Source organism: Budorcas taxicolor, chromosome 9 (genome assembly GCF_023091745.1).
Source record: "Budorcas taxicolor isolate Tak-1 chromosome 9, Takin1.1, whole genome shotgun sequence".
NCBI lineage: Eukaryota > Metazoa > Chordata > Mammalia > Artiodactyla > Bovidae > Budorcas > Budorcas taxicolor.
The window spans coordinates 78594915-78615025 of record NC_068918.1 but is presented as its reverse complement, the minus strand read 5'-3'; the positions used below and the strand labels follow the sequence as shown (position 1 = coordinate 78615025).

The 20111-nt window shown below is 46.6% G+C and overlaps 1 protein-coding gene across 1 annotated transcript in view; it reads right to left on the bottom strand.

The window, feature by feature from the left end:
* PPP1R14C (protein phosphatase 1 regulatory inhibitor subunit 14C) overlaps window positions 1-8923 on the bottom strand; it is an 87062-nt gene extending 78139 nt beyond the window's left edge. Inside the window, exon 1 of the mRNA XM_052645671.1 lies at window positions 8167-8923. Within this exon, the coding sequence (XP_052501631.1) occupies window positions 8167-8475 (309 nt within the window). The 5' untranslated portion in view covers window positions 8476-8923. The remainder of the gene's footprint in view (window positions 1-8166) is intronic.
* Between the last annotated feature and the right edge of the window lie 11188 nt (window positions 8924-20111).

Sequence of the window (20111 nt, the reverse complement as noted above, 5' to 3'; positions counted from 1 at the left end):
ACCGAGAGCTATTTGAGTAGCAGAAGTAGTAACACCAGCAGCCTAGTGGAGGGACTGTGGTAGTACCAGTACTCGTAGTAGCAGGAATTTGAGGGACAGGAGACCAAAGTGTCTCGTGCTGTAATACAGGTGAGACGTTGTAAGGTGCTGGACTAAAGGGGTGGCAGTGAGAGGCCACGCAGTCAGACTCCAGGGCTTGAAGGCGCAGGCATCAACAAGGTCTCCTGACTGCTGGGTGTGACCCGCAGGGAGAGGTCAGAGAAAGGAGCCAGCGTGATTTGGGCTGGACACCTGCAGACAGCGTGCCCACCGCCCACCGAGGCAACTGAGGAAGAGGGCAGGTTTGCAGAGGATGACAAGAAACTCAGCTTCAGAGCAGCTGAAGGTGAGGCTCCCACCCGGCATCTGAATATGTCTGGTACTCCAAAAACAGATCAGGGCTAAAAATGGAGATCGAAGAGTTGTCAGTGTGTGAACAGTGACTGAAGCCACGGGGATATTCATATCACCCAGAAAGAGGATGTAGCAGTGGTAAGAAAAATAGAGAGAATAGAGTAGGGACCCAAAGACAGACCCGGTGTGACACCACTGAAGAGGAAGACAGAGGAAGAAAATGCAGACAGGACGCTGGAAGAGTCACTAGTGATAAGGATGAGACCCAGGAGAGATCTGCTTAGAGCAAAGGGGTTCCCAAGGAAATGCGGAAGGGCACCGAAGGCCTCAGAAGGTCAATGAAATAGAGACCCAAACAAACCCACTGGATTGAGCAACAAGGAGATCCTCAGGGAAACCGTGGCAGAAGCCAACATCAGATGGTGATGGATAAACAGTGGTGTCATGGAGGAGAAAGATCTGGAAAAATAGTAAGGGAAGGAGAAGATAGGGCCACAATCAAAGGAAGTACAGGATTGAAAAAGGAAAGCATTTTTGTGGTAGGGGGTTGTTGGTAACAAAAAGAAACACTGCAACTTGTGTGTGTGCTGGGGTGAAAAGGGGAGGCTGAAAAAGCAGCCCAGATAGGAGAGTAATTAAGAGCCTGCTTGGGAGGGCAGTTGGCCTGGCTTGAACACCGGAGGCTGCGAGGGGCAGTTCAGGTAACAAGAAAGGTACCCTGCAAAGCCAGGTGAAGGTGTGAAATAGCCAAGTGCAGGAGACAAGAGACAGGATAGCAGACAGCAAGACGCAGTTATGCACATGGTGTGCAGACCAGAAGGAAGATGAAACAGACTTCACTGCGCCCTCCATCTAGAAAGAGGACAGCTGTGAGGTGAGCAAGGGCACCCTAGGAAGCCAGGTTGTTTCAATGGTGGGAGAAAAACAGAAGATCCTGGAAGCCAAGAGTTGCCAGAGATGAGAAGGGCAGGTAGGTTAGTGTGGCGAGGGGCACAGTAGAAGCAAACGAAAAGAGTGAACAGGACACTGGAGGAAGAAGTTCAATTGTCAAAGAATTCTCTCAATCTAAGCTTAAAAATCAATTAGCTGCAGCTACTGTCTTTAAGTTCCTATTTCAAGCAAATAAGTCAATGAAGGTAGGCGTATACCCAAAAATGTTGAAATCAAACAGTGAAGATGCAAGAGCTTGATATGGATGACTGTTTACCAAAACCCTAGATTAGTATTTTTCCATAGCCAGGAGTATGATAAAGGAGCATCGCTAAAAATAATCCAGGACTAAAACAACAAGGACTTTTCAAAAGTTTTCTGAAGGTTGATTCTTTTTCATTCATTCACGCTATTGCTTCATGTTTGAGCCCTACTAGGGACACAGACGAAGAAAATTAAAATCAACCCTGCCTTCAAACTGTTGATGCCTAAGACCCTGATGCTGAGAAAGACTGAAGACAAAGGGAGACACGGGCAGCAGAGGATGAGATGGCTAGGTAGCATCACCGACTTAACAGACATGAATTTGAGCAAACTCAGAGAGAGAGTGGAGGACAGAGGATCCTGGCATGCTGCAGTCCATGCTGCAGTCCATGCTGCAGTCGCAAAGAGTCGAACACGACTTAGTGACTGAACAATAGCAAGATCTCTTCACATAAATGAAAATTCACAAGCACTTCCAGAATAAGGAAGGCGCTAGAAAAAAGGGAGGGGGATGATATTTGCTCATGTTCAAGTTCAGAGACACACCAACACCTCTGACCTCATATCCATCTCCAAACTCTACCAACAACTAGGAATGAAGACTTCATTTTCTTCCCCACTTCTGCCCTCCTGTATCATACAGAATGACCAACAGTTAGTGGCTGGTTATGGTTCCAACTGGGGCTTCCCAGGAGGCTCAGTGGTAAAGAATCCATCTTCCAATGGAGGAGACGCAGCGGGAAGATCCCCTGGAAGAGGAAATGGCAACCCACCCCAGTATTCTTGGGTGGAAAATCCCATGGACAGAGGAGCCTGGCGAGGTACAGTCCTTAGGGTCACAGAGAGTCAGACACAACTGACTGACCGAGCACGCACGCAATGTGTGGTTCAAATTACACCGACTAAGTTCCAGCTCCGTGGTCTGACCCATGCAGAACTCATAACGACCCCGCCAAGGGGCCAGGATGATTCCCTTAAACACAGGGGAAAGTGAGGCTCAGAAGTTAATAAGAAAGATGCCCCATCTCAGCACTACTCAATGCAGGGGCCAGTGTAGCTTTCAGGTTCCCTCACTTCAAAGCATTTACTCTTTTACCTGCTGCCTCCACGTCAGATTTCCCTAACCATTGCTCCAAAGGGAACTTGTTAAGCACAGTTTCCTTTTCAGCCTTTGGCAATTTCGAATTCTTTTATTCATAGAATTTTAAACATGTTTAATTTATTCCATAATATTTTACAGATTGAGTTTATGGTATTTTCTTTAAGCAGTTCTTTTTTTTTTAGTTGGAGTATAGTTGTGTTACAGTGCTGTGTTAGTTTCTGCTGCACAGCAAAGTGAAACCAGTTGCATGGATACATACAGCCCCTGTCCTTGGATTTCCTTCCCATTTAGGTGATCAGAGCACTGAGTGGAGTTCCCCGTGCTACACAGTAGGTTCTCATTAGTGGTCTATTTTATATGTTAGGGGCTTCCCTGGTGGCTCAGACAGTAAAGAATCTGTCTGCAACACGGGAGACCCAGGTTTGACCCCTGGGTCAGGAAGATCCCCTGGAGAAGGGAATGGCAACCCACTTCATAATAGGGTATATTTGTCAATCCCAATCTCCCAATTCATCCCATCCCCCCTTCCTCCTTGGTATCCATTTTAAGCAGTTTTGTTGGAAAGCCGATTCATTCTCAAATAGCTACCTAAATGGGGATTCGCCACATTATCCGCAAACCATCTTCTTGACAGCAGTTTCTACCTTCCAGCAAAGCAGGCTAATTTGATGTTATAGAGTGTTGAGAACAAAGTAAGGACCTGAACTGAAAAGAAGCAGCCTGATCCAAGAACAAACCCACAGACATCTGTGTCCCTCTACATGCAACATCAGTCAACCCAAAAGTTATCACAGCTGCATCCAGGAGCAGGTAACCTACAGGGTTCACAGAGAGTGCCAGGCACTGTCCCATCTCAGGAAGCAGTGGTTAGGGTACATCTGGCTTTCTGGACACAGCCCTGCTCTGCTGTGTTCCAGCTGAGGGGCCTCAGGCAACTTCTAGACTTCTCTGAGCCTCAGTTTCCACATCCACGGGACTATCAGAGGTTGTTACTAGGATTACATGAGTCATACCTGATACAGAAAGTACTTAATAAATTTTAGCTTTGTCTCTTAAATATGTTTAAGTGTTTCCCTTTCTGGAGCAGCACATTTTTAATGGCAGGTCACAACCCCCAAATGTGTGATGAAATCAATTTAGAGAGTCACAGCCAGCAATTCTGGTAAATTAAATAGAACAGAATATTGTATTTAAATATTAATAAAGTCATATTTTATATTAGGGGCTTCCCAGATGGTGCTAGTGTTAAAGAACCTGCCTGCCAATGCAGGAGACTTAAGAGATGTGGGTTCGATTCTTATGTCAGATAGATCCCCTGGAAGAGGGCATGGCAACCCAGTCTAGTTGGAGAATCCCATGGACAGAGGAGCCTGGCAGGCTATAGTCTATGGGGCTGCAAAGAGTCAGACACGACTGAAGCAACTTGGCATGTATGCATACATTTTAGATTAACTTGGTAATTTTTCTTTTGCGTACATGGTAACATTAACTGGTCTTTGTGAATCTCTGCATCCATCTATATGTCAGTGTAGGTATCAGGAAGCAAGGGAATTTCTTTCTAGGGCCACAATCAAAATATTTTGAAAACCACTGATTTACAGAATGAAGATGGTAGGCAGTAAGGGAAGATGAAAAAGTATAATGTGCCAGAAACCACTTTTTAAAACACAGACATCATGTTGAGGTTTGACAGAAAACAACAAAATTCTGTAAAGCCATTATCCTTCAATTAAAAAAATAAATAAAATTTTTAAGAATGCAGACTGATGCTGGAAAAGGAAAGTCCTTCTGAATGGACAGTCAGGATCACCAGGGGATGCCCTCTGTGTACAAGTCTGTTTATGCCTAGGCTGCTGTGGGGGTTTCAGTAATCCGAGATTAACGACGGGCTTTTATTTCCAAAGCAAATCAAATTGCAAAACTGGAAGTATCGATGTTATCTTGATGCTGGGCAAGATGAGAAAAATTGACATGACTTATCCAGTAAGTCCTCTTGCAATACTTGTCAAAGTAGAATTATGCCAGATATCAAGTGCTCTTTAAAACCATCAGGGTTTGGGAAAGATATGAAAATGTCTTAAAACAGAAATCCTTACATGCTGATGCAGAGTTAACCTTGCAGTTCCAGGATGATCAAATTCTTAGGTGAAAATGTAACTACCTGTACAAGTAGATGAAATGGAAAATAACTATAAACATAACCATTTTAGAATCTATAAAGACATTTATTTTTATATCCAAAAGGCTATGCTGTTTAATGATACTATGCTTAGGCTGTGTAAGAGGGGTCACAGCCCTGGGCCACTCCTGCCACAGGCATTTTCCTGCAGAGTACCAGGTAGACTTCCTCATCCAGGACCGGTAAGCCTCCATCTGGTTTTAGGCTACACTTCAAGTCCCCAGCATCCCCTGATCAAATATGCAGACACTTCCAAGGCATGAACCAGCTCTTCCCAGGTCTGGCCTCCTTGGTTGGAGCCAGAGGCATGGTTAGGGGGTGGCGGAGGGTGTGGACAGACTGGACGTGCAAGTGGATACAATGCCCTTCACCAGGTAGGATGGTATCACAGGTGAACAGCCAAAGGAAGCAGGCCCTGGGCCAGGGAACGGTTCTTTTGATCAGTTCTCAGCTTTGGGAGATCTGGGAATTCACGGTTAAAACCTCCCTTTCTGGGTCATTATGAAGATACAGTTGTCAAGGTAGGAGGATAGAACACATTTTAAAGAGACACTTTAAAATATTCAGACACATGCTGTGAGGCCTTCACCTGTTTTCTTACATAGGACGCTGCAGAGTTAGAAGCAGGTTTGCTGGTTGGAACATGGACTCAGAGTGCATGCCATCCACCCAGTGCCATCTACCAGCTACGGAGCTTGGGAAAGCCTTTTAATTCTGCTGTGTCTGAGAGGATAACAGCACCCTGTTCATATGGGTTGTTGTAAAGACTAATGAGTCAGTGTACACAAAGGGCCTAGAACAACACCTGGGACCTAACACAAGTACTTACTCCATAAATTCTCTTTGTGTTATTCTCTATACAAAACTGATTGGCCACTGCAAACTTCTAGATAAAACCATAGCTGGGAAGTTATTCTGTGTATTTCTTTATCCCCACTCCTTTCTAATTTAAAATATCACACTTTATGGCACTCTAAAAGACCACTATTTCCTATTCTGAAAAGGATAGATCATCTAACTGCTGACTTGCCTGATGCAAGTTTTTCTGAAATTACATCTAGAAGACACCCAGCCTAGCAGACAGCTCAAGCCTCTGGCCGAGCTGAAGTCTGGCAAGTTGGCTTTCCATGTCAATTTCACACACACACCATTTGGACATTTACTAACCTTCATATTCAGGAGATTCAGAGCTACAAACCAGCTAGGTCCTTCTCAATTTACACACCAGAGGCTGAAATACTTGAAACTATCTGCGAGGAGAGGCTATCAGACCAGAGAGCTGAAGCTAAAAATAGAGCCGTACTAGTGGAGAAAGAGATGGAAGAAGACAGTCCTTTATATGGCTACTTATTAGTCCACAGGCTTTTTATTATTCAGTGAAGGTGTAGCATCAGCATAGTATTTATAAATTGCCAACATGACATAGCTCTTCAACCTAACATGACAGAACAAGCAACTTGAATAGAAATACCTGCCACATTTTAATAACAAGCAGGCAGCATATAGCATCTTGTGTCATTTTACCACAAAACCTCTCAGATTTTTAGCTGTTTGCTATATGTGGAAGTCTGAAATGTGAGAAGCATAAGGAAAAGATTCAAGGTCATCTTTACCCTTTAAAATAGGTACCTAATCTACATGTTTAATACAGTGAGCATTCAATCTTCCTTTTTTTTTTTTACCAGTTAGGAGAATTTTGAAAATACATGATTTACCAACCTTGCTAAGAGGCTGGAACTCTTTCCCAAGCTACATGTAATTGGTCTGCCATAAAAGGAGCATTACTAAAGCATAATTTCAACAGTAGTTTCTCTATTAACCCAAACCTTCTCTAAACCCAAAATGGAGCATAAAGACTACTATGAAATAAATGAAAACTAATTGGATTCTACAGAGGCAAGACTGAGTCTTCCATCCACCCCCACAGTAATCCCATCGAAATCAAATATATTGTTTCTTTAAAGAGTTTTGCCAACTTCCTACTTAAAAAAACACCATAAACACTTTCGATTTGGGCCAGTTTTTATTTATGCAATTAAAATGCTTTTATAAGAGCTGGGCTGGAGGAAATTTACAAGCCCATTAGTCATATAGTCAAGCTTCATTATATCATAATCATTCATCAGGAGTCCGTAATGAGAATGCTGTTTCCTTGCTCCATGAGAATATTAAGGAAAATAGGTATTCACAATAGGCCATAAAATGTGTGAAATCCAAACCAGAGGAAAAGCCAGTGGGTTCATCTGGCTTTCATTTTTGCTGAAGAGGGTAACAGCCGGATGAACGCAAACCCAGCTTTAACTCAGAAGCCATATCCTTAATTATTAACCCTCTTCATCCTTCCACCCTTTCCAAACTCCACTCCCTTAAGAGAAGTAGAATACTTCATTTACAATCACTGCCATTAAAAAGTCTCCTGGGAGAGCATTTTAGCTTCGGTCCTTTTTCGGTAAGCACAGTTTTGTTACAGTTTGTTCTTAATATTTCTCCAAAAACACATCAACCATTTCTCCTTATGCGGCAGGTTTGCGTACAGGCTTAGCCCCTGAACTGTGGGAAGTAAATATCGCCGCGGAGTGGGAGCTGGGGAATTCCCAGCACATCCGCAGGCTCCCTTCCTCCACCCCGAACCCTTCCAGGTTGCCCAAGGCTCTCATTCTGCTCCCATCAACGGGAGTAACTGAAACTGGGCAGGAAGAAAGAAACCTGCTTCAACAAAGCTCAACGCGTGCAGCTTTGGTAAGGCAAGGACAAATCGTGGAGACACGCGTCGGGGCTGGCTGGAACAGGGAACGCGTTCAGCTTACGGTTTTGGGATGTTATTTCAAGAACGCAGGGGGCCTCTGGGATCCCCAGAACCTCTCCTCTCGGTGAAGCGGCTTTCAGTCTCTTCCCTGCTCCCTCTCCACAAAACTTGGGGTTGCCAGGATCCTAGCAGGGAGTCCTGTTCTTGCGCGCAGCTGGGTGAGCCCCTCCGAGCCCCACTTTGGGAAGATGCAGCTGAAGCCGAGGAGAGCCCGGGGTTGGGAGCGCTGAGCAAGACCCGACCTCCCCACGATCATCATGGGGCCCCCAGCTCTCTGAGCACCCGGCAGCTGAACCTAAGCAGGGTGAGCCCTGGCACCAGAGGGCACCCTGGGGAGAGAACGCGCCGCGTCTCGCTCCCAGCCTTCGGTCCCCAGGAACCAGGGCGGCGCGCAGCCGGGAGCCGGAGCAGTGGAGAATTCCTGTGTTTGCACAATCCGGTGTGCGAGTCTGCACCCCGCCCCGCGACCCTCCCGACCCCGCGCCCGGGTACCTCGCAGCCATACAGCTGTCCCAGCTGCTCCACGATCCACTCCTCCAGCACGAGCCGTTTCCGAAGCTCCTTGCGATCGTATTTTACCGTCACTTTTCCCTGCTGGTGGCGCCGCTGCTGCTGCTGCTGCTGAACGTGCCCGGCGGGAGCCGCGGTGGCCACGGGCGCCGAGTCCTCCCGGGAGGAGCCCGAGCCGCTGCTCGAGCCCGGGCTGCCGCCGGCACCGCCCCGGGGACTCTGGAAGAAAACCCGCGCACCGCTGCCCGCGGCTCCGCCGGCCGCCTCGCTGCTGCCCGTCGCCACCGACATGTCCCCGCGCGCGTAGGAGCCGAAGTGCGGCCCGGAGGAGGGCAGGCGGAGCGCCGGGCGCCGCTACCACCTCGGGCCGGGCAGCGGCATGCGAAGGCTTCGCCGGCACCTGCTCCTCGCCGCCGCCAGCTCCAGGGAGGTCTGGAGAAGCGAGGGCGGGGGAGAGCGGGGAGGAGGCAGGGGCGGGGACGCAGCCTTAAAGACGCCGCCGACGACCCTCACGGTCCAACCGGGGAGGCGGATCCGTCGCCCGGCAGGCAGCAGCCAGGGGCGTGGGAGCTGCGCGCGGCGGAGCGAATGTGGGCGCGCAGACGACGCGGGCGCCGGGGTGTGGACACCGGGAGGACTGGTGAGGGTCTGCCGCCAGGGATGGTCCTCTGCGCGGATGACCGTGCTCTGTGCCCCGGGACACAAGGATTGCTCTTCTCCCGCCGTCCCGAAGCGCAGGAAACCCACCGCCGCCGGCGGCCTTGGCCAGCGCTACCGGGGGACTGGCGATCGCCGGGGGGGGGGGGCAGGCGACGCGGAAAGGGACGGAGCCGCAGGTCCCTGGCAAAGATTTTTCCACTCCCTCCTGCCTCCTGGGAGGGCGGGGACGTGTCTCCTCCCCTCCTGGCCCCACCCCACCGCTCCAAACACCCATCCCTATTCATGCAGCTTTCTCCCTCGGTTTGTGAGAAAATTGACTAGGCGACGTTTGTGCCATGAGGCAATCCCGCGCTTGAAAAATACTCTCCAGACCAGTTTTTCTCCTCTTACACCGTGTCTTGTTTCTTCATAGACAGAGCATGAAGGTATCTTTATTATTTATTTATTTTTTTTTTTTTTACTTTATTTTACTTCACAATACTGTATTGGTTTTGCCATACATTGACATGAATCCACCACGGGTGTACATGCGTTCCCAAACATGAACCCCCCTCCCACCTCCCTCTCCATAACATCTCTCTGGGTCATCACCGTGCACCAGCCCCAAGCATGCTGTATCCTGCGTCAGACATAGACTGGCGATTCAATTCTTACATGATAGTATACATGTTACAATGCCATTCTCCCAAATCATCCCACCCTCTCCCTCTCCCTCTGAGTCCAAAAGTCTGTTATACACATCTGTGTCTCTTTTGCTGTCTTGCATACAGGGTCGTCATTGCCATCTTTCTAAATTCCATATATATGTGTTAGTATACTGTATTGGTGTTTTTCTTTCTGGCTTACTTCACTCTGTATAATCGGCTCCAGTTTCATCCATCTCATCAGAACTGATTCAAATGTATTCTTTTTAACGGCTGAGTAATACTCCATTGTGTATATGTACCACAGCTTTCTTATCCATTCATCTGCTGATGGACATCTAGGTTGTTTCCATGTCCTGGCTATTATAAACAGTGCTGCGGTGAACACTGGGGTACACGTGTCTCTTTCCATTCTGGTTTCCTCGGTGTGTATGCCCAGCAGTGGGATTGCTGGGTCATAAGGTAGTTAAAGGGCAGAAGACACTCTGTCTCTTGGGCAAGAGACTGGGGACGTGGACCTTTCTCTGTGAGTCCCTGCTGGTTCCCGGTCTTCCATTTCTGGTATTGTAGTACTCCCTGCACGGCCGCCTTTCCTCTCTCAATACCATTGCCAGACAACTTCTTTTTAGCTAGGAAAATAACAGCAGAGACTACTTTTAAAACTTTATACAGCCAGTTCAGTTCCATCGCTCAGTCGTGTCCGACTCTTTGTGACCCCATGGACCGCAGCACACCAGGCCTCCCTGACTCCGCCAGCTCCCGGAGTCCACCCAAACTCATGTCGATTGAGTCGGTGATACCATCCAACCGTCTCATCCTCTGTCGTCCCCTTCTCCTCCTGCTCTCAATCTTTCCCATCATCAGTGTCTTTTCAAAAGAGTCTGCTCTTTGCATCAGGTGGCCCAAGTACTGGAGTTTCAGCTTCAACATCAGTCCTTCCAATGAATACCCAGGACTGATTTCCTTTAGGATGGACTGGTTGGATCTCCTTGCAGTCCAAGGGACTCTCAAGAGTCTTCTCCAACACCACAGTTCAAAAGCATCAATTCGTCAGTGTTCAGTTTTCTTCACAGCCCAACTCTCACATCCGTACATGACCACTGGGTAAACCATAGCCTTGACTAGATGGACCTTTGTTAATAAAGTAATGCCTCTGCTTTTTAATATGCTGTCTAGGTTGGCGAGGAAGGAAAGTTATGACCAACCTATACAGCCAGGAAAAGTTATAAATGAATGAGTTTCTTATAAGGTTTAGGGCAAGGAGATGGAGCAGAAGTTATAAGCAGAAAACTGCATGTTTATGTGTATAAAATTATTGGGAGACATATATTTATGTAGTATTGGTACATAACAATACATTTCTGTTCAGACCATTGAAAGAAATCATAAAGATACTCAAACACAAGTAAGCTGCTTGTACGAAATTCTTTTAAATGCTACTGGGCACTTCTCAAGGTGGCTCAGTGGTAGAGAATCTGGCTGCCAATGCAGGAGACTAAGGAAACTTGGGTTCAATCCCTGGGCTGGGGAGATCCCCTGGAGGAGGAAATGGCAACCCACTCAAGTATTCTTGCCTGAAAAATCTCATGGACAGAGGAGCCTGGTGGACTACAGTCCATTGGGCCACAAAGAGTCGGACAGCACAGCAGCAAAGGTTACTAGCAGCTACCTGAGTTTCTCAGAGATAAGGAATCAAGTCGATTTCCTCCGAACACTTTGCTCAGTGGAGAGGATTCTAGCTGGGCCCTTAGACTCACTGCTATAAAGACATAAAGACACTGGATATAAAAGTGGCCAGAGGTTTGTTCTGACTCTTCTGGCTTTGCATCTGGTTCCCTGGTTTCTTCTACCCAGGTTTGTGTCTGCTTTATTCTTTCATTTGGGGTTTTCCAGCCGGAACATGACTGTGAATGGGATTTTCCTAAAGCGTTCCATGCCCAGTGTTCATCATGGGGACATGTCTGGCCTTGCAGAATGAAAGGAAAGATCTAGTGGGGATTGTGTGGGGAAAAAAAAGTGGCTGGTATAGGTTTTGGTGCATGCATGCTCAGTCGCTTCAGTTCTGTCCAACTCTGCGACCCCATGGACTGTGGTCTGCCAGGCTCCTCTGTCCATGGGATTATCTGGTCAAGAATATTAGAGTGGGTTGCTATTTCCTCTTCCAGGGATCTTTCCAACCCAAGGATTGAAACTGCATCTCCTGCTTCTCCTTCATTGGCAGGAGGATTCTTTACCACTGTGCCACCTGGGAAGTCCCTAGGTCTTGGACCCTTCTCATAATTAGAAGGGGTTGAGGCTAAAATCCCTGCCCCCTGGAAGAGGCCAGCTGTCCTTAAGGTGGTAGGTTTCCTACCCAGCTACTCATGGGAGAAGGGAGACAAAACTATCCTGACTTGCTCCTGAGAGAGTGATGTGAATTCTCCCCATGACCTCCACCCCCACCTGCCTTAGGGGGTAGATCATTTTAAACCCTGTGCTCATAACCAAGAGGGCAAGCACATCAACAAAAAGGAGCTTTGTCAGCCAGGCTGAGGAGGCAGAGGAGGGTAGGCAGTGATCAACAAGACTCTCCCTCCAACCCAGAGAGAGACTAAGCTTGTCTCCCTCTAGACATCTGGCACTTATTCAAGTTAGCTAGCACCAGCTTTAACCAACTGGACTAACCAAGAGAATTTTGTTCAAAACAAAAACAGCTAAAATTGTACTTCATGAGGGAGAAACTATATAAAACCTCAGCCTCATTCTGGCACTGGGGCCTGGCTATTCCCATTTATTTTGAAAACTATGCCTGGGATCCAGGAGTGTGGCAAAGAGTGGGAAATTCTAACTCCCTATTTTGAGTCTTTGGACAATGAATTCAGTCATTCGAGAATAACTTCAAAGGATTTATAAAAATTCACTAAGTTCTTTCTCAGAATTTCTTGTGCCAGTTTTTTCTCACTATATAAGATGCTTTTTCCTTTATGCTTAAAATTCAGCTTTCACTTTCATGACTTCAAAAGTGACAAGTACCAAGAGACATTTAGGAAGAAATTTAGAGTTTTTGCATCCTAACTTGTAGAAAAATAGCCAGGGAGGAGTCAGCCTCCTTCCAGAGGTACACTGACCTTTAGATGCCCAAATGAGTCACCTTGACTTGGAATTATAAGTTGAACTAAACAAGAGTCCCCTCTTCCTATAAATCCCATAGCTCCACCCAGAACATAATTTACCTTTTTTGTTTTTAACTGAAGAATATACCATGGACATCTTTTTGTTGTTGTTGTTGTTTTGCCACACTGTGGGCCACATGAGATCTTAATTCCCTGCCTAGGAATCAAATCTGTATCCTCTGCATTGAGAGCTGGGAGTCTTAACCATTGGACTTCCAGGGAAGTGGAACATTCAATGTGAACTGCACAGCCTCATTCCCACCACAATACACACCCCCACACACACACACACCCACACACACACACAACTCTCCATGTTTGAATAATCAAAACTCAATGTTCAAATCTTGATGGATCATAGAATTACTGTGTTTTGCAGACTTCAGATACTGAAGACAAAGTATTTGGGAGCAAGGGCTAGAAACCATTTACATAGATGAATATTTAAATTCAGTAAAACCAAAGATATTTCTTATCTATAAGATTTATGTGTAAATTTGTTCAGTGCAAACCCTTTCTTTTCTACTTTAAATAATTTTTTAATGGCAGTTAATCAAAAACAATTAATCAGTTCAGTTCAGTCTCTCAGTAGTGTCCGACTCTTTGCAACCCCATGGACCACAGCACGCCAGGCCTCCCTGTTCATCACCAACTTCCTGGGAGCTTACTCAAACTCATGTGCATCAAGTCAATGAGGCCATCCAACCATCTCATCCTCTGCTGTCCTCTTCTCCTCCTGCCCTCAATCTTTCCCAGCATCAAGGTCTTTTCAAATGAGTCAGTTCTTTGCATCAGGTGGCCAAATTATTGGAGCTTCAGCTTCAGCGTCAGTCCTTTCAATGAACATTCAGGACTGATTTCCTTTAGGAGTGACTGGTTGGGTCTCCTCACAGTCCAAGGGACTCTCAAGAGTCTTCTCCAAACCACAGTTCAAAAGCATCAATTCTTTGGGGCTCAACTTTCTTTGTAGTCCAAATCGCACATCCATACATGACTACTGGAAAAATCTTAGCTAAAGGTTGTTAGAAAACGGTGAAAATCAAGAGTTCCAGGGCTTTCTTCATTCCTGGAGGAAAGAAGGGCTAAAATACAAATGTTCATACTTAGACCCAATTTCCTTACTTTTTAAAGGCTAATTGTCACAATAATTATGCAACACTTGGGAATCTACCTTGAGACTGTGATAATTACAGTCCCCAAAGCTACAGACCTCAACAGAGAATTCTTATCTTGACTCACACAGGTCAGCAATAAGGTGCCTGCCCCTGATTTCTCTCAAAGATGCGATAAAGCAAATAGACAAACAAAAAGTAACTTAATAAGTCTGTTTTTCATTATAAAAGTAGAGAAAATATTCTCTGTTCTTTGGGATTCTATCAACTGTTCACAGTATTTTTAGTTTTCAGAATACAGTACATTATTTCATTATTCTTTATGGAGTGAGAAAAGTGATATTGTTAACCTATATCAATGTAGTTTCCTTTTGGCTGCTACTTCATCTCCTTTTCCCTCACTGACTTTTTTTTCCTCCTTCTTAATTCTGGGCATTTGATTGTATTATGTACTACAATTTAAAATCATAATTCCTAAATGAACTTCGCCACTATTTGCATAAATAACCAGAATCAACAGCTGTCACTGTCACAGTTCTTTGTCTTAGCAGTTAACAGAAATTCTTATGTGACAGTTCAGAGATGATGAAAAACAGGGGGAGAAACCCATAGCTTCATTGCATCCCTTCTAACAAAGATTAAGTATCCCTGTGGCTTCCTGTAAGTCTCGTTAATAAAATATTTTGTCTTTTTCTATGATGAAAGTGAAAGAGGAGAGTGAAAAAGTTGGCTTAAAGCTCAACATTCAGAAAACGAAGATCATGGCATCTGGTCCCATCACTTCATGGGAAATAGATGGGGAAACAGTGGAAACAGTGTCAGACTTTATTTTTTTGGGCTCCAAAATCACTGCAGATGGTGACTGCAACCATGAAATTAAAAGACGCTTACTTCTTGGAAGGAAAGTTATGACCAACCTAGACAGTATATTCAAAAGCAGAGACATTACTTTGCCGACTAAGGTCCGTCTAGTCAAGGCTATGGTTTTTCCTGTGGTCATGTATGGATGTGAGAGCTGGACTGTGAAGAAGGCTGAGTGCCAAAGAATTGATGCTTTTGAACTGTGGTGTTGGAGAAGACTCTTGAGAGTCCCTTGGACTGCAAGGAGATCCAACCAGTCCATTCTGAAGGCCAACCCTGGGATTTCTTTAGAAGGAATGATGCTAAAGCTGAAGCTCCAGTACTTTGGCCACCTCATGCGAAGAGTTGACTCATTGGAAAAGACTGACGCTGGGAGGGATTGGGGGCAGGAGGAGAAGGGGACGACCGAGGATGAGATGGCTGGATGGCATCACGGGCTCGATGGACGTGAGTCTGAGTGAACTCCGGGAGTTGGTGATGGACAGGGAGGCCTGGCATGCTGCGATTCATGGGGTTGCAAAGAGTCAGACATGACTGAGCAACTGAACTGAACTGAAACTCTTGAGAGAAGCCGATTCTCTCCTGTCCAGCCGATGGCCTCCTGCCCTCCCTCTTTCACTGTCCAGTGTTCTGGAAGAGTTGTCCATTCCCCAACATCTCTGTCTTCACTCACAGTCAGCCCTCTGCAGTGTGACTGCCACTGCTGCCAAGCAAAGTCTTCATGTGGCTCAATTCAGTCTGTGCTTTTTCAGCTCTTCTCTACTTTGAACTCCTGCCGCACTTGACAGTCTTGACTCTCTCCTGGCCAGCATCCTCCTGCTCTTGCTCCCACCTCTGTCTATTCCATCACCATGCATCCGTGCATGCTAAGTCACTTCAGTCATGTCCGAGTCTTTGTGACCAGGCTCCTCTGTCCTTGGGACTCTCCTGACAAGAGTACTGGAGTGAGTTGCCATGCCCACCTCCAGGGGATCTTCCAGACCCAGGAGTCAAACCCATGTCTCTTTGTCTCTTACATCATAGGCAGGTTCTTCCCTGGTGGCTCAGCTGGTAAAGAATCCACCTGCCATTCGGGAGACCTGGGTTCAATCCCCGAGTTGGGAAGATCCCCTGGAGAAGGGAAAGGCTACCCACTCCAGTATTCTGGCCTGGAGAACTCCATGGACTGTATAGTCTTTGGGGTCTCAAAGAGTCAGACACGACTGAGCGACTTTCACTTTCACTTTCTTTACCACTCATGCCACCTGGGAAGCCCATCACAGTGATTCTGGTGAACTCCTTTTCCTTCATCTCCACCTTCAAGATAAGTGGTTCTCCAGGGTTCTTCCCTCTGCTTCTTTATTCATTCATACGCTCACTCAAGGTGACTCTGTCTCCTAATGACTCTTCTACTTTGACAACCCACCCTCCACCTGTCACAGACTCTCCAGATGAACAATCTCCAGCAGAATTCTGATCCAAGCTTTGTATCTACAGGTATATCACCTTTAGTGCCCAAGCACTATGCAAGTGTGTTTACTGTTAAAGTACACAGATTCAGGGGGCTTCCCTGGTGGTTCAGTGGCAAAGAACCTGGGAAATCCCATGGACAGAGGACCCCAGTGGGCTACAATCTATGGAGTCACAAACAGTCGGACTTGAGTTAGCAACTAAGTAACAACAACACAAATATATACTGATCTCAATTCATTTGAGAGCAAACCAGTACAGTGAATGTTGTTTTGGTCATGGATGGTTAACACAGTAAAGGCTACTCTAGCCCAGTTCGTTCAAACATTTTTTAACCACAAACCACAATAAGAAATACATTTCTGGCATGACCTAAATATATGTCTACACACATAACTTGCCCATGTTACGTGTAATACACTCTGACACATCCTATTCTATTCTGGTCTATTATTTCTAAAGACTGCTGCTCACAATCTACTGAACAGATTTCCCAACCTCCTAAAGGGTGGCAACCCAGAATTGGAAAAGAGCTGCTGTCAGCCAGAACCATACCTAGGAGCATCAATCCTGGCACACTCCAGGATGGTTTATTTCTCCAGTGCTCTCTTTCTGTCACTATTAAATTAAGTGTTCTGGTCAACAATTTTGACCCCAGATGACTGACACAGAACTTGAGTGTGATCCTCCTGGAAGTGCTGCAAAAGAACTAAAAAGGAATGCTCTGGACATGAGCATGGGCCTTTGCTGAACCTCCACACTCCCTCAGGAAACGGGGGAGTCCCTGGAGGGTAAAGACAGAAGGCCATCAGGGATTGGTAGAGCCTCCAGCCTCAGGACAAGAATTGGGTGCTGGGAAAGATTGAAGGCAAAGGATGAGATGGTTAAAGAGCATCACCCACTCAGTGGACACAAATTTGACCAAACTCTGGGCGATAGTGGAGAACTGGAGGATAGAACTGGGTAGCGAAGCCCGGCGTGCTGCACTCCACGCGGCACAAACAGTGGGATGTGACTTAGTGACTAACCAACAACAACAAAAACCCAGCACAAAGCCCGTATCCCAAGTGCCTGGATTGAATCTGACCTCTGCCACTTATGGAGAAGGCAGTGGCAACCTACTCCAGTATTCTTGCCTGGAAAATCCCATGGATGGAGAAGCCTGGCAAGCTACAGTCTATGGGGTCACAAAGAGTCTGAAACAACTGAGCGACTTCACTTCACTTCTGCAGCTTAGGCACTGTGTGACCCTGGCAAGTTACTTAACTTCACTGTGCCTCCATTTGTCCATCTATAAAGGGATCAGTAGCACTTGTTTCCCAGGTTGTTCTGCGGGACAATGGACACCTGGAGAAAAAGCACCTAGAACAGCGCCTGCTGTTAAGTGTGAAGGGATCCTAAACACCGCAGAGAGAACTCACCATAGTTCCAATAATGTCACAGAGAAACTACGGCCATAGGCATGTCCTGACTCCAGGGATGTGGAGTGAACGGTGGGAAACATCTCCACAGGGAACCTGCTCCCGTCATGACACAGCAGACTCAGCATTCCCATCGACAAGTTCCAATAAATGGAGGAAACACACGTAGCCACTGCTTACCCAGTTGGCACCTTCACCTACATGCCTTGAAGTCACCTCAAATTAACAAATTCTAAATGGCATCACCGACTTCATAGGTCCTACTTCCTTTTCCTAGTTTCCTTTTTTCAGGACTATTTAGCACCACTCACTTCTTTGTTTAATCTATAAACTTGAGAACCATCTCCCTCATTCTCTTGTCCACCTTGTCCAATCAGTAAGCAAATATTTATGGTCCCGTGTTTGTCTGGATCTAAGATCTGCCTCCATCTCTGGTGCTCACACTCTCCCCTGGATGTTTCCTGTGCTCTCCGACTTTGTCTTCATGACCTGCCTTCTATCCGTTCTCTATACTGCTCCCACAGAGAGATTTCTGAAAGCAAAGGTGGTCAAGATCCTATGCTTAAAATCCCTCCATATCCCCCGTTCCTCTCAGGCTAAAGTATGAACAACCTCGCACTGCACACAGGCTTTTCTTGCTCTAGCCCTTGCTTTTTGCTCCAGCATCTGTTCAAACATTCCACATCCCAGCACATACATACCTCACTCTGCCCAACATCTCCCTGAACGTGGATTCCCAAATACAGAACACTCACCATCTACTTTTACCTGTGCCTATACACCCCTTCCCTGGTGGCTCAGAGGTTAAAGTGTCTGCCTGCAATGTGGGAGACCTGGGTTCAATCCCTGGGTCCGGGAGATCCCCTGGAGAAGGAAGTGGCAACCCACTCCAGTACTCTTGCCTGGAGAATCCCGTGGACGGAGAAGCCTGGTGGGCTACATACAGTCCACGGGGTTGCAAAGAGTCGGATACGACTGAGCGACTTCGCTTTCATTTTTCAAAACAGTAGTAGCACTAGGCTTCTCATTGTCAGCAGAAGGTGTCTGCTAAGTCATCTGTCCCTCCCACTAGATTGTAAACTCTGGAAGAGGAGGAGGTGGCTAATTGGAGTTTATATTCTCAACACCAAGAACAGTGTGCTCACCACATGTTAGGTGCCCCAAAATAGGGAATGAGTGAAGCTAATCTCTACTTTGGCTATATGCTATTTTCCACCTCCCCCTTGGCTCTCCAATACAAATATACAGAAATGCAGGTCTCTCCCATCTCTCCTCAGTATAGGCTCAGTCTGGTGGTGGCTGTTCTTTTACAGGAAATCACACTTCTCCCCTCTACAGAGATGCTCCAGGGTTTTTACTATGTTTCCATAGTAAACAAAAGAAATAACTGTCTCTCTGTTCTCCCCAGGGCCCACACACCAGCTGGAGCTCTAACGCCCTTTCAGTATTTAGTTTCAGCTTTTCAACACCTTGTTGGTTTGAGGCTGTTATGAGACAGTGGCTGAGGAATCAGGTGTGAAGTCCGATGATGACTCCAGTTCTCCTCTCACCTGACTCTGCTGTGGGCTGAGCAGTTGTTTTTCCATCTGCAAAATGAGGAATGATTCCAAAGGCTACCACCACCTCAGGCCATCTGTGTGTGGTAAGGGACCAGGTCATCATGGACGGAGGCATGGTCCCACAGGGCACAGCTAATCTGCAGACAGCGTCGTCTTTGACTCACCAAGCGAGTGTCACAGCGCTCAGACTGCTCCAAACCCTGCTGTCTGACCCCTGTGTGTACCACTGGTCCCTGGCAACATCAGTTGTCTCTAAAATTTTTCAAACATCTACTCTCACGTTCTGTGCTTTTCTTGCTATGACCCAGAAACAGACCAGACGAGCCACTGGCACCAGCTCAGGAACAACCCTCTGAAAATCCCTGTGCCACAGGTCCCGTGTTGTCATGATGAGTGACTTACCAACTCTAATAGCTGTAATAATATCAATAGCAATAATAGTGGGATATTGCCCTCCAGCTTGGGAGAATGAGGTGCTGGTCTTTACTTCCTCCTCTGGAAATCTCCGTTAGAACGGGGCTGATTCTAGTGACCCAGAAGGACGTTCACCTTCTGAAAAGCGTGTGTAGCCTCTGCACTCTGCCCGCCACGTGCTGTGGAGGACGGCACAAGATGCCTTCCTTTAGAAATCCACATCCCAGGCTTCCCTGGTGGCTCAATGGTAAAGGATCTGCCTGCTCATCCAGGAGACGTGGGTTCCATCCTTGCTCCAGGAAGATCCCACATGCCTCTGGGCAACCAAGCCCGTGTGCCACAGCTACTGAGCCTGTGTTCTAGATCCTGGGAGCCACAACTTCCAAAGCCCATGTGCCTTAGAGCCTGTGCTCTGCAACAAGAGAAACCACCACAATGAGAAGCCCACACACCCTGAAGAAGAGTTGGCCCCACTCACTGCAACTAGAGAAAGCCTGAGCCACAACGAAGGCCAGCATGGTCAAACACAAACAAATAAATGTAATCTTAAAATTACGTTTTAAAAATAACAAAAGAAAAAAGAAAAAAATCCACCTCTTATTCCTGCGTGTCTCTGAGGACTGTTGGCCTCACTGCGTTGTGTCATGTTGTACCA